The sequence below is a fragment of the Megalops cyprinoides genome, chromosome 17 (genome assembly GCF_013368585.1).
Source record: "Megalops cyprinoides isolate fMegCyp1 chromosome 17, fMegCyp1.pri, whole genome shotgun sequence".
Classification (NCBI taxonomy): Eukaryota; Metazoa; Chordata; class Actinopteri; order Elopiformes; family Megalopidae; genus Megalops; species Megalops cyprinoides.
The window spans coordinates 20,438,910-20,453,951 of record NC_050599.1 but is presented as its reverse complement, the minus strand read 5'-3'; the positions used below and the strand labels follow the sequence as shown (position 1 = coordinate 20,453,951).

At 41.3% G+C, this 15,042-nt stretch overlaps 2 protein-coding genes across 2 annotated transcripts in view; one reads left to right on the top strand and one right to left on the bottom strand.

Moving 5' to 3' along the window:
• Positions 1-248: 248 nt before the first annotated feature.
• On the bottom strand, positions 249-3,011 carry mrpl19 (mitochondrial ribosomal protein L19). Its single transcript, XM_036550418.1, has 6 exons — positions 2,929-3,011; positions 2,596-2,719; positions 2,307-2,425; positions 2,007-2,141; positions 1,706-1,887; positions 249-935 (listed from the first exon to the last, which is right to left on the bottom strand). The coding sequence occupies exons 1-6, from the start codon at positions 2,996-2,998 to the stop codon at positions 714-716; spliced, it is 852 nt and encodes a 283-aa protein (XP_036406311.1). The 5' UTR covers positions 2,999-3,011; the 3' UTR covers positions 249-713.
• A 3,038-nt stretch (positions 3,012-6,049) lies between these two features.
• The window catches only part of LOC118792485 (protein eva-1 homolog A), a 73,560-nt gene continuing 64,567 nt past the window's right edge, over positions 6,050-15,042 (top strand). Inside the window, exon 1 of the mRNA XM_036550342.1 lies at positions 6,050-6,300. Within this exon, the coding sequence (XP_036406235.1) occupies positions 6,192-6,300 (109 nt within the window). The 5' untranslated portion in view covers positions 6,050-6,191. The remainder of the gene's footprint in view (positions 6,301-15,042) is intronic.

Genomic DNA, 15,042 nt, shown 5'->3' with positions numbered 1-15,042 from the left:
GGAATGCAGGGTGTGCCGAGATGCTAACATACTGAGAATTCCTGTCACCAGAATACTGGGGCTGATATTTTCATGCTTCTACAGACATCAGTAAAGAGGGAGAATAGAATGACTAATGGTGAAAAGCACAACAAATATATGTAATTGTAATGACGTAGAAGAAAATGTAGACAAGACAAGGAGAGGTGGTTACATTTTCAGTTCATCTGGTTTATTAATGATACTGAAATAAAAAAAAATTACCGTTTAGTTTGATATCCAAAATTCAAATTTCCTATGTCCATGTGAAAATACAACAAAGAGGTGATTACCACAATAATATGCAGCACAAATAAAATACAACCCAGTTGTGTCATTTATATAATATATTTTGCAGCTCAGGATGGAAAAGTTTCCTTTGAAGTGCAAATTCAGAAACATAAGAAACCACTGCCTTTTACCAGGGCCTGGAGTTCTGGAGTCCACCTGAGCCCAGATGTATTAATCCGTTTCATCAATGAGAGCTTTCATATGAAATAAGGCTAGTAGGGGGTCTTTTCTCAGTGTAACAGATGATTGAACCAATCCATCATAGCCACTGTTTCTAACTTAGAGAGTTCTAGTGATCTTAAAGACTGCTGGACTGTGGCCCTCTGAGCCCAAGACTGGTGAACTTATATTCTGATGTAATCGCTGCCCTCCCCTTTGTCTCTGCAGTTGCCCAGGGGGGCACTTCACTTGCTCATCTCTTGCTGCACCTCCTGCCAAACGCTCTTCTCCAGCTGGGTGGTGTCGTACTCCTTCAGCATGTCGTACTCCAGCCAGGGCTTATCCCACTTCTTGGCCTCCTCCATCTTCTCCGGGGACAGGCACAGGTCGAAGCGGATGCCCTGGATGTTGAACTTGGGCCTCTCCCAGCGCTTGGACCACGGCTTGGGCTTCATCTTCACTTTCAGCTGGCAGGAAACAAACGCGTCCATCGCGTCAATGAAACGTGTGGGGTTTTAACAGCGTGTTCGTATTACGGAAGCATACAGATGTAATGTTTCAGGGTTCAACAGTTTAAGCCTTGTTAGGAATGGGCCACAACACATCACACGCACACGCACATCCAGTTTTGGGAAGTCGGCCTTGTGCCACTTTTTGGGTTCATTTGTCTGTTTTTCCCCCACACACTCACACAACACACTAGGTTACACTAACCATTTCCTTTTGAAGACATCTGCATCAATTGTTTTTGAGTCAAGAGAGGCTAGGTTGTAACAGCCCATTACAGTAATCACTTATATATTAAACAGAAAAGCTGACAGCAGCAATGCTTACTAATGTCTCATTTTACCATTTGTTTTTTATTATTCATTTGGCAGGAGTTCCCATGGACAGTCTATGCTTGAATAGTGCTGACTGTGTTGAAATAATGTTGAAAGTTGATCGTAATAAGCCTAACTAAATAGGCTCATTACTTCTACATGGTTATAGGAATAGGACATGTAAATCCTTAAATACACCAGCGGGTCTACGTGTGTACAATTAACTGCACTTAAGGTGCACATACAAGTGTGAATACATAGAAATACACAATACATGTCCAGCAGTAGAGGACTACATCCTATGCGTGTATCCACATAACGCAAGCAAATGTCATGCATTTCAGGGAGGCATGCAGCCCTGCAAGACAATGCACTATGAGACAGAATAAATAACACGCGTACAAAAAGGGGCTTACAGCATTGACAGGCACCTCCCCACTGAGGGAAGTGGTCACGGGCTTCATGTTGAAGTCCACAGTGCTGTATTCGGGAAGTGCGTCACGGAGGTACATGAGGTTATCGTCCAGCCTCTTCTCCAGCTTCAGCACCTCGATCTGCTGTATACGGGGGCTGTACAGCTCGTAGCAGACCTCCACACCTAGACGAGGAACAGATGGACAAAAGAAACCACTCTGCTTAATTATGCTCTATAAACCATCTCACGATTAACCAGAAATGAAAAGAATCAATAATAAAGAGTCAATAATCCCATCTTACCTTGACCCTCAACTATGTTTCTCAGGACAAAAGTGGCCCCAAGTCCCTTGCCAGACCTTTGGATACATATTCCCACAAAGCGGTTGCTTTTTCCACTGTCATTTGGGTCGGACATGGTTACTGCTAAGATGGTTCCTGTGAAACCAAATACATGTTTCTTCAGCAACTCCAATTCAAACAATCACTTAGTTTTACCTTCAGGAAAAGGACCAAGGAAAAGGAGCGGAACACCTTTATTGTACCTTTGGCTGTCAGTTACCAAATGAAACTGTAACCAAATGAAAAAGTAAATGCTCTCACCGACGTAGAATTCAGGAATGTTGAGAACTTTCCGCCTTTGAATCATGTCTTTCCTCTCTACTCTGAATTTCAGTGGGTTTGTTCTTTGCCTCGGAGGGATAAACTCAGGGCTCAGGAACCTGAAGAGAAAATAAACATCGATGGGTCAATTTTCATAAATTGGGATTTTAAAATTGGCATATTTTAATGAATGCCTACTCTGTAGCTGTTACTGTTGAAGAAATTACCAGTGAAGCAACGTTAGCTGGCAAGCAATAGTCACGAATAGTCTGATGCCATGTAGCGTTACCTGCGGAGCGTCCCGCCAGTCTGAGTTTTGTCAATGATGACAGGCTTTGTAGGCGGCGTGAATTTTGGTGGCTGATTAACATCCCCTCCCGATGCAAGGCGCGGCAAAGATGTGGACAAGAGACCTTCGAAAAACACGTTCGAAAGTATAACATATTAGTGAGCTGTCTAGCTATCTTACGTAGCGAAGAGGAGCTAAACTAGCCAGTCAAGCACCAACACCCAGTTATGTGGGAGCTAGCTACTCTAGCTCATTCATATGCAATACAGATAAGGAGTATGGGAGATTGGGAAGCTAACAGCTATAGCTGATTAAAAAAACACAACAACTTACGTTCATTTTGGTTCCCGAATGCCCTCAAAGAGCAAATCGCCGTCCTCACGCACCTTACAGAGGCAGCCATGTTCACCACTGACCTTCTGAGACGTCTATGGGAGCCTTAGTAGGACAAACCGCATAAAGCGATACCGAGGGCGTTTTATGTCACGGTGTCAGCCTCAGTGTAACGACGGGGTGTTAAATTTAGTGGTTAGGGATTTTCATTTGTGTGCGTGTATGTGTGTGTGTGCGTGTGTGTTTTTTAATTGCATATTGCAGGAAGAAACAATGTTAGTTTGGTTTTATAACATTTTCATGACAATTTATTGATAATAAACAAACAAAAGTAGGCAAATCAATGAAACAATTAAACAATATCGTCTCCTAGCCTTCAAGATCAGGCTATGTTGCATGATAAAAAGCTGTTGTCATTCATGTGATGGCATGTATGAAATGTCACTTTGCACAATATCTGCGAAGTGGTCCTACCAAGAAACATGATCATGTGTCATGAAACAAGCCGTTCAACCATCCATAATATATATTTTTGATTGTGTTACCTTTTCATTTAAATATGGCTATTTCGATATATTTGTTTCTACATTTAATTTAAAAAAAATAAATAAATAAAACTCAAAAATAAACATGCTGTGGAAAACATTGGTATGACTGCAGTTCTAAACTTAATCCACTAAGTGTCACTATTCTATTACAACTGCCTATTGTAACCAGGCTTATTCATGCAGTGCAAAAAAGTTCACATTTTATACCGTACAACAGCTAAAGGACCAGTCAAAAATTGGAACCATATAAAGGTTATGGGCATATTATTAATTAAAAGAGTCTACTGATCTTCCACCTGACCATTTTATGGATTCAAAAAATTAAGTTAAAAATGTAATTAATATTATTAATTTAATTAGAAATTAATGATTAATTTAATTAGACATAATTTAGCAAATGCTTTTGTTCAGACCTCAGAGATACCCAATAGAATATCAAACAATATATTGACTAAATTATTACAGCTGAAAGACTTTAAAACAGGTTTGGTTAGGATTAATGCCTAGAAGATTTGGAGACATTCAACAACGATCATAACCCTTAAAAACTGGCAGAGCGGCCTTAAAATAAAGCAGATTCCCGTTGTCCAATAGACAGACATTTCATATAGGTTCAACAACCTAACCATACAATTTTGAGTTATCTTATTTACAAACAGCCAATGAAATAAACAAAAAACACACAGAGGAAATAATATTTGCTCCACCTAGTGGAAGTAGAGGTAATGATATATAGTGTGGAAAGAAATGGCAGGCTGTAGATAGAGCAGAACACTTGACACGGTGGTGAGGAGAGGTTTAAAGTCAATATGGGTAACAAAAGGCAGGCAGTGATGGGAACCATGCAGTTGAAGAACAACAAGAATAGCAAATCATGCCGCAGAACTCTACATTGCTTTAATGGGGTTTTGAGTGTGGAGGGGAGACCAACGAGGAAATAATTACAGTAATCATAGTGAGGGGAAAGTAAACCAAAGCTGAAAATTCTATATGTGTTGGGATATTACTTGTCTGAAATGCTGCAATCAAAAGTAAAAGGCATGGCAGAGGGAGGAGTTAAAGATGATTAGCTCTGGAAGCCCTTAATCAGTGGCCCCTCAGTCTGTGCATATTGTCTGGCAAATAGAGTGCAGCAGTGTGCTTTCAGCAAAATTATCAGGCAAAATGCCAGGGTCATTGGGAATTTGTACAATGCAATCCATTAAATACAGCTAGCAGCACAACCAACTTGGTTCGTATAGCTAGCATGTGGTGTAGAGGTTATAGTGTTAGACAGGGATGTAATTCATACCTGAGGTGTGGCGAGACTGTTATGTGCTGGAACAAGGTACGTAACCTGGATTGCCGCAGTAAATGTAACATGGCCTAGAAAAGGGCATCTACTGAGCAAATAAATGACAATAGAGTGTTCAACTTTGTGCTTCTTGAAATCTGCAACTTCCTTACAGTGCAGTGATATCATAGTTTCCCCGCTCCAAGGAAACAGTAGAACTCTCCCCACCCAACACTGGAACCCACAACCAACCTTTAGTCTCTCCTTCAGTGTGGTAACGTCTTTTCGTTTCAGGATTTATCTTGGTTGGGGCACTTCTCTGCCCTAGTTTTGAAAAAAATGAATATGTGCATCAAACCAGCCTCTGTGAGGCTGATCTGTTGCTTTTTAATGTTGGTTGATTTGATGATGTCTCAGTTTTTCATCAAGATTATTTCTTTTATTCCATATTATTTTAGGCCATACTCAATTTTATTTTTATTACTACCTAAGACAAGAACTGTTCTCAGAAAGCTGGACTCAAACGTGCATAATGTATACTCCCCTGTTTTCTATTTTTCAGTGGTTTTAACGATCATATTATTTTCCCTCTCCTTTTCTCTTTTCCACTTTCAACATATGACAAGTAAAAAAAACCCTCACTAAAACACGATGGGGGGTTCAAACAACTTATGAACAACTTTTGAATGAGTCATTGCTGGATCTTTTATCATACAATAAGTGTTTTTGCCACAAAATCTGAGTTCAGTACAATTAAATGACCACCAGCACTGATTTCACACGTTCCTGTCCAGCCTGTATTGAACGGCATGCTAGCCGCAATAATAAGATTACTGTACAAGCAGTCTACCATCCGTCCGATTTTTTTTCCAGATGATGTAATGGGTTTTAAGAATGGCCATATGAATCATGTGGGTTTATTGTTACGTACTCGTCAAAAATACCTTATTATTCTTCTATCCGCAAAGCTGAAATGTTGGCCTGTTAGAGTGCGCTATTCATGTGTCAACGAGCTTCCGAAAACGTTCCGTTTTTCAATATTAGTTTGTATGGATAACGTTGTAGTTGGGGGTCACATATTTAAGGCAACATAAATTTAATCGGGTGTTTAAGATACGCTTAACATTGCACAAAATAATGTCGAAGTCTTCCACAAATTACAGGTGACGCAGATTGATTGATTCTCAGAGAGCTGCAAGTACGTTTGAATGTCCAGAGCTTTAGGACCACGCGGAAACCCACCCTCCAGGTAGGCAACAGTTTGTAAGTTTCATTGCGCCGTTCGAAATAGCTGGCGAGCTGTTGTTTCTTCTCTTCTTCAGTACGATGAGGTGAATCAACCCATGAGAGCGATGGGACGGGGCATCCACATTCGGCAAGGCAGATCCTAAACGAACAGTTCAGACCTCAACAAAAACTTAGGACCCGTAACAGTTTCAAGGATGTTCTTCCCAGATGTTACTCTCTCAGCCATAAATTACGCACTTGTGTTGGGAATAACGTGCTTGACCATCTTCAGCAACTTCACCAAAAGTTCTTCCGAGTTTTCAGGTCAGAAAGCGTGCTTATTCCATCCCATGAGTTTGAGCGTGTGCATGCGCCTGTTCTTTCTTTCTTCGTTTTGATGCAGCGTTTCTCCGTCTACGCAGTGAAAAGTCTCTCACGCGGAATAGAACTGTTGAGATTTTATGAACGGGTGCATAGTGCAAGGTAAATGCCCACTACAAATTAAACCGTAGTTAGTATTAAAGTGATATAGGTCTTGCATTTATACTACGCAACTAAACGAAAACTTCAAAAGCCTTAACTGAGTCCTGATTTTGAAACAATTTATATGATCGGAAGTGCTGAAACGCATTCAGTTGTGAAAATATGTGACTATTTGGCATGTTGAAATCTGCATTGGTATGCAATGCGTCCTATATAAATGGAGTTGCCTGGAAACTGTATAAAAATATTCAACTGTTTGTACAGCTCTTGGATGGGTTCTCTATTTAATACTGGGAAATGAATGAGATTATTGTATCGCCAGGATCAAAACTGCGCAACATGCCTCTCATGTGCTCCGAGTTCCGTGTTTTCATGCATTCCTGGCAGGTTTTCCCGTGCACACATAACCGTTGTAAAATTTGGTCGCGGGAGGCTGTGAAAGATCTAGATGCAGCACAGATAGAGACATGCTTTACCGTTTTATTTTGGACAGCTTGAAAGATGTGCGAATAAGTTTAATTTACTTTAACCGGCTTGTGTGGTAATGACTTAAAACACACCATTTCAAGCTATAAATTAGTTTAGTAATATGAAGAATCACAGCAGAATTACAGTGTTTCTTTGCCGTGGTGGCCAATCCCTACATCACAGGGCTTGTCATGATATCTGTTTATAAGATAATGCATTGGAAGATTGAACATACCTTTGAAGATTGTGCTTTTCTACAGTTACGAAGCTTATTTACGTGCTTATTTTTTTTTTTTAGAAGTGATTGCAGAAGTTTTTTTTAGTGTTTATTTCCACGACAATACCAAACTATCTCCACATTTACACATGCGTCTACACTTTACGTTGTGAATGCTGCTGATTCTTGAATCCTACTCAAAACGAGAATCTGTCAGGCGTACAGTGTTCATGTTCAGTACGATTGATCTCATACTGTATGCCGATACGGCTTCCAGACGTTGGGGTGCCGCTGAAAAAGAAGGGATACTGTCTGAGTCCGTATTCATTGCTTTGCACCAGTGCGAGCACAGCCTGGCGTAGTTGTAAAACGCGTAATCAGAGGGGCTGAGGTGCTAACACCTTGTGAAATGGCTTTTAATGAGATTTTAATGATTTTTAATTAGCAAACATACGAGATCCAAGGTGTCAAACACAGTTGTGCTAATTTGCGAAGGTGGCAACATAGCTGTCGACGTTGAATGCATTAAACCCTAATGTATTACAGACAGTTTCTAACAAGGTGCATTTGTATGTGAGATATATAAGCTCATTTTCCTCCCTTTCAGGTTGTGCTGGACTAGAGCATCTTTTTATTCTTTTTTTTTGTGTGGAAACCATGTTGGGTTCGAGTTGGATATAGTGTTTCTCAACCATACCCCTGATGATCCACTGTGTGTGTTGTTTTTTTCCCAGATAATGTATAAATTAATCCAGTAATATCAACCTGTTCAGTCTCACTGATCTGAATTTTACATTACTAGATAGTGATCTACTGTTTCCCTGAGAAAAAGATGTAAGTGGTGTAGGCGTAGTGTACTGTAATGTTTGGGGGTATAGTGGTACTGTAATGCAGTGGTTGGGGGGGGGTATAGCTGAAGCATAGTGTAGTGGTTTGGGGGGTGTAGTGTATGAGGGTGTGGCAGTAATTTAGTGCTGGCCCAATAAGTCACAGATCTGGTTGTCAAATGGGCTGTTAACAGCTGTTTTCAAGAGTGAGGTGATATGTTGAATGGCTCCTTAACCAAATTTCTTATCCTGATACATGTTCAAGGTGAATGGGCCCCAGGACCAATGTTGTGAAGCACTGTCTTCTGCACTGTCTTAAACAAAAATGTTTACATTTATTGTTAGTTTACACATCATTTACAAATGATTTATCTGCATTTTATATGACCTCCCTACACCTGCAACCAACCTTAATAGTTTGTAGGCAGTAATTTACTTAATTGAATCCCCCACCTCTCCCTCCGTGGTAAAGGTGTAATTAGACTAATTGCAGCAACACCACGCTAATGGTTTTAGAAAGGGTGGTGACCCTCAGTTTAAAGAAAGTGTGAGTGATATTTTAAAACTTATTTCTCTTATTTGTGTGAGTAGTATTTTGTGCATCTGTATTTTAATAATGAAGGATACACAGTGTATTATACTTGTTCAGAATGTAGTTGTAAAGGTAAATGAAAAGTAAAAAGGAGAAAAATCCCACTGTGAAATCAATCAATCTGGTCACGACTTTAATTTAATTTTTACTTCATGGCTTTAATTCTCTCTCGTATGTGTTCTTTCCGTTTAAGACCAATTCAGATAAATGCTAAACATTGCTTGGTTATGGGCTTTGCCGCACGTGTAACTTTCTTTAAATCTGTACGTTTTGGGCTCAGAAAAAAAAAAAACATCGGCCAGCCTTGTACATTACAGCAGGTCATGACTGAACATTTTTTCAGGCCAGGCAGGTCTGTTTATGTTACTCTGCTTCCGCGGGTTGAAAGAGGGGGCCCTGCATCATCTCTCTCTGTCTCTGCACCCAGCACAGGATCCCTTTTCCCCTGTCCGGCTTCACAGGGTGCGGACTGAGGGACTAATGAGGTGGCTAAGGAAAGCCAGTCATGCAGAGCGGGAGGAGTGGGCCTGACTCCGTGTAACATGAGAATGCTACACTCTGCTCTCTGGTGTGAGCGGAGAGGCGAGGAGACTTCCAGAAAAAAAAGAGCTCCAACAATGAGCTGAAGCATGAAATGAGAGAGAGAGAGAAAAATGGAGAGAAATAGAGAGGGGGGAATCATATGGAGACACCTGGATACAAGGGAAAGACACAAGCATCACCACCAGCTAAAAAACGAAGCTGTTTGATTGTGTCACCAAACATCAAGGAGAACTTGCAGTTACTGTAGCAAAATTTGGGAACTTGCATGCGCAACCCGTCCCAAGAAGTGCCAGGGAAAGGTAACTCGCAGCTCACACAATGTTGTGTTGAATGTGTGACCGCGATCCTGTTTGGATTGGAGAAGAATCTTGGCCAGAATTCCACCAGGACAAAGACAATGGCGGCAGTGGCATTCTGTCCCAGCTGGAATTCTACCCCTGTAGGGAAGGCATGAGTAGGGCTTGAGGGGCAGGTCAGGCCGTTCTTTGCTTCTCTGACCAGCGTATACAGGCTGCCCTGAGAGAAGCAGACCTGACAGATGCCCAGGAAGCGCGGTCAGGCAGTGACAGTTAGAGGAGAGGCAGATGGAGAATCTCAGCATCTGTCGCTGACAGAGAGGATCACACCTCTTGTTGAAAGGGAGTTGAAAGTGGGTGGGGTTTACTTCTAAGCATAACAGCGGTGAGGGTGATTTCACTAATTGGTTGCATTTGATGTCAATCGTCAGCAACACTGGAGGGCCATTTCTGTTGTGACTCCAGTTGGTTTGGTTCCAGGATGGTTTGAAAGTATTGCGCTGAGGGGTTTCAGTGAGTTTTTTGGAATTTAAGGTTTTTTTTACTGTAACATTGTCTTCAAATGAGACCACTATTGTGAAAACTAAAGGTAGTTTGGTGCACATCATATGTAAAGTCAAAATAGCACCATGTCTAAAGTGCAATGGCTCAAAAGTTTGTTGGGTAACTTCTCACTTGATCTGTATGCTTTTGCATTTAATGGTATTTTTAGTTGAAGAAGCTCTTTGATTTAGCATGCACACATAGCAGTTGATTCATTGAGTGGTTTTTAAGTTCAAAGGCGCGTATGAGGCAGACAAGATACATTTGATGCTCTTCTATTTAACCATTCTTTTCGTACAGCATCAACCAATCCGCAGAATCGGGCTTAAACCGTTTGGTGGCCCTTCATACTGATTCATCAGAGTGCCTTTGTGAATGGTCATGCTGTTCTCAGCATCATAAACCTGTTGCTTTCACCCATTTAGTACAGTTAATAAGATGTATAGCGGCAGTGAGGTCACTGGGTCAACTGAGGTCAAGCCATTCAACCACTGGCAGCCTGTTGCATGGCTACAGGGCTGAGGAAATGGTCGTAACTATGTCAGCTTGAGGAGGCACAGGTCCTAACTGATGGCATCCCAACAATGATACACTTTGTTTACACTCAGATCCCAGACATTTTTAGTTTTTTTTTTTTATGTGTAAAATTTCAAAATGTGGGGAAGATGATAAGCCGTATTGGAGAGATATGGAAGGTGGACCACAGAGTTACTCGGTGTAATGTGCAGTAAGAATGCAGTGAGAGTTACAGTGGTCATTCTAAAACCTCTTCACATATTCATGACATGGAGTAATCAACTACTGTGTTTAGATTAAAGCTAATTAAGACAGGCTAATTAAAGCAACGGGCTAAGTAAAGCAGTGATACCCATTGTAGTGTATGGAAAAAAAATGGAAATGAAGAGAGGTGACATAGGATGGCCAAATTTACAGACATTTTTTCCCCAAAGTACAAGAATTGTCAATGCATGCATTCAAGTGACAGTGCATAACGTGGTAGCTTCTCATGGAGATGCCAAAATGTTCCAGGGAGCGACATGTTCAGTCTAACTAATGTTCTAACATAATTTATGGCTGAGCTCATTGGGAAGGAACTCTCGTCCCGGAGTAACGGAGATGTTTCGGGTTTGAGCTCTTAATTACAATATTGAAACAAGCATTATCCTAAATTAAAACCTTGCACAATGTAGGTGTGTTCCATATCTCCTTTTGCCCAAACCATGGGGTGGAGATAACCTCAACTCATGCACTAACCGAGTCAATTTTGGTTTCAGCCTAAATCGGCTGTCAAGGAGAATGCACTCACAGCTTATTGCAGTGAAAAAAAAACAAAGGCAGGCGTGGAGATTTGTGAATTTCCACGTAGCTCTTTACAAGAAGCTTAAAGCAGTAGAGAAGCAGTACATCAAAGATACAACAGTTTGACAGAAAAACTGTTTTAGGGGCAGCCTTAATTTTTTATGAGGTGCTCATATGAGCAAGTAATACATGTGAGTATGTGTCACAGTTTGAATAGCAAATTACAAAAATATATTTTTAATGTGCACTTTTACAGTAAGTGCCTGCCATCTCATATAGAGTGAGTCAGTCTTCATTTTCATTTTAGTGTTTATGCTCAGGCATTGTGGAATTCCTTGCTTTAAAGCTGCGTTCCTCTATATTTACGGTGGAGCAAAGCGCATAATCTTTTTCGGTGGTCACATTTGCGGCCTGCCCGGGCCTTTTTGGCGTCCAGCTGGCGGGGTTCACCACACTTCACCTCACATATTTCACACGTGCTCATCGGGGAGGACTGTGGGATCACTCGCAGGGCCTGCTGACGCTCAGCGGAGCATTGTGTGCCCTCTGTTTACATCTAAATTATTTCATTTGCAACATAATATGATTCCACAATGGAAGTGCTAAGCATGACCTGTTTGTCACAAAGGCAGAGTCTCTGTGTGGGACTCACTGCCTCGGTACTGTCTGTTGCCTCCTCTGAGACCTCTTAAAACTTTTTTGTCCTTCTTGGACTGGATCGTGTTCTCCTGCACAGGCACGGTACTCCTACACTTGCCAACATCTGTTTATATGTCCCCCTAGCACACATGTCAACCAAAGGAAAAAAAAAACAATAAAGGTTTTACCTAAAGCTAATGTGATGGTGATCCGCTGATGGGACCACAGCAAGTCACACTGGATCATTAACATATAGCACAATACACTTTTCAAAGTGGTATCGGTTACATCTGTCACCTCTTGTTTATATGTAACTAGAAACAGTTGCAATGCACAAATGCAGTAGGAAGGATTGTTTAATGTCTATAAGAAGTCCAGAATAAAGCCTTTGTGTAGGTTACAAGTTGAAAAATAAATTATTTCTTTCAGAATATTCCTTGAAACTTTATTTTTCTCTGAACCAATCTTGAACACATTTTTTGAGCCAGGACATCAGGACACTGGCTTGCAGAGCCCACAGAGTTTTACTACATTCAAACCCTTGATGACATTATAATATGAGTACTTTGTCTGTAATAGCCACAGTGGACACAACTACAAAGAATGCTGCTGATATCATGGAAAGATCTGGAAAATCATCACAATGGTAGATCTGTCGTGAAATAGTGATAGGGTTATGCCTGGCCTTACCTATTGTGTCTTGAGTTTTTCTTTGGTTGGGGGTGGGGTAGGATTGTTGTCGTGGAGATTTGACTGGTGTCACAAGGGTCACCTCATCACCCTGAACTTTTCAGTGATGTCCCTCTTGTCCCTTCTCCCCGGAGTGGACAGGAGTTTCGGGTTTCATCCTGAAGGACTGGGCTCCAAGGGGCTCACAGGCTGTTTCCCAGGGATTCTCTCAAGATGGAACCCGAAACCGTGGCTCTCCAGACCAGCCTTAAAGTCCTTTCTTTCTCACTGAGCTTCCTTGTTATGAAGTGAGTGCCCCCGCACGCACACACACACACACACACACACACACACACACACAGCCTGGCCTCTGTGTTTTGTAGGCAGCCCCTCAGGTCTCGCGCTGCGTTCCTGATTATTGTTTCCTGTGTCGATGTGCCAGGTGAGCCCTGTTGAAACAAATCCCTCCTGCTGCTTTTGTTTTGTCTACTGCCACGGCGGCGTTGCATGGCTAGCGTGTTTTCCAAAGGCAGCACAGTTGAGTTTTGGCAAAGAGAAACTTCAGAAGGACTTATTTCCTTAACCAGCTTAGTGTTTATTAGTTTAATTATCCTAAGATAGATACCTAAATTAAGGTATATAGTGCGATTCTGTTGCTCGTGCTTTTTAAATTCATCAAAATAACAAAGTTAATTTGTTTTATATGGCTCTTATTAAGCTTACACAACCATAATGTCAATGATGTGTTTCCAGTCCCTAGTAGGAAGAGTGATAGAGACGTGTGTATCCTTCCCGTTTTGTACATGTGGGCTCTTTGGCAACTAGGGTATAAAGACACCATTGCAGGTCGCAGGGAACTGCGAAACACCCAGGAGTGTGAGCCCAGGGCACCGCGTGATTGATTGTGTGCGTTGACGAGCTGGGATCTTCGAGGTGGACACAGTGCAGGTCTCTCCCCTCTCCCTACCCCCTCAGATCTACATGGGAGAAGCAAGAATGTGATGACAGATGCCAGGGTGGGTCCTGCGCTTCAGAGCGACGGACGTGCTTTGCTCTGCATGCCTTGGTGCTTCGGTGACGTATTGCAGAAAGGGACCTGTAAAATTTCAAAGCCTTTTTCTTTAAAGAAGACTTTTACGAAGTCTTCCAGCAGTGTACTTTGATCTTAACTCTGAGTTAAGAATTTAAGCTGAATTCAAGATACATTTTTTTTTGCTTCTGTTGATAATTTGGCTGATTCTGAAATTGGTAAAGGAAAAATGTAGAGGAGCAAAAAATAAGCACTTGTTTAAAGCTTTCGGTTAAACTTAAGGACAAAGCTCATTACAGAGATTAGAGGCCTAAGTCAATCCTTCATTTACATTCACACCAACTACTTTGCACAGCAGGACTTGGTGAAAAGTATGAGGCCTCCTTTTGTCGTATTTTCTGTACAGGGAAAACAAAAAAAAAAAAAACGATAAAGAACAAATTTGGCCAAATTGCTAACATTCATTAAAACTTAAATTCAGTTATTCACTGTACATGTTGTTAGGTGTCTTTGGTCTTGCAAAAGAAATACCCAGTCAAAACTGAATCAGAGTCTGTAGGACTGAAAGGTCCATCTTGCCAAAATGGTGCATGGGAAGGAGGATAATCCACTCTGGCTGAGATGGTGTTTGTTGTATGACTTGGCCCACGCCGTTGTGCCGTATTTAAATCATATACTGAGGAAAAACAAGTGACGTAATCACATCTGTCAATGTCCCCGAAGAAACACCAGTTTTGATTTTAGATTTGATTTTAAATGCCATTTGATTTTAGATTTGCCGTTTGAAATTAAAATTGAACCCCGACCACCCTTTTTCCATGTAGCATCATGATGTCCATGTTGTTAAAGTGAGCCTTGGGCCAAACAGTCTGTTTGTCTGAAGTTATTCAACCCTGTTGCATTACAGAATACACTGCAGTCCTAACGTAACATCGCAAACCGTAACCTGTATGAATGCAGCCATTTGCTAAACGTAATGTGCAGGGCCTCATTCAATGACAAGGGCAATGCCATGTTGTGTAGTTGAGATACTGGGACTAAGTGTGTCATAGTCAAGCTCTGAGTGGTCACAGCTGTTGTGAGGGTATGAGGGCAGAGAGCAGAAATAGGCCATCCACACTGCCATGAAGGTGCCACTGTTACAGGTTTGGATCAACATGTTATACGTGGTATAATATTAAGATCTCAGATTGTATTGTCCTTTTTTGGAGTATTTGCTGAGTAAAATTAGAAGACAGCAGAGTGCATGCATGTACCTGTTGCTGAGGTCAGGAGAAGGATTCTCTGACTGGGACTTTCAGTACAGTGCAACGTTACGCCCTGCAGTATTGATATTTGTGTTTCAAACACAGCTGAAATTGCAACATGCTGTGCAACAAATGATTATTTCAAGACCTTGACTGACTCTTATACTGATTATGGGTCTAAAACTAGGTTTCTTGTGGAGCTGAACAATACTT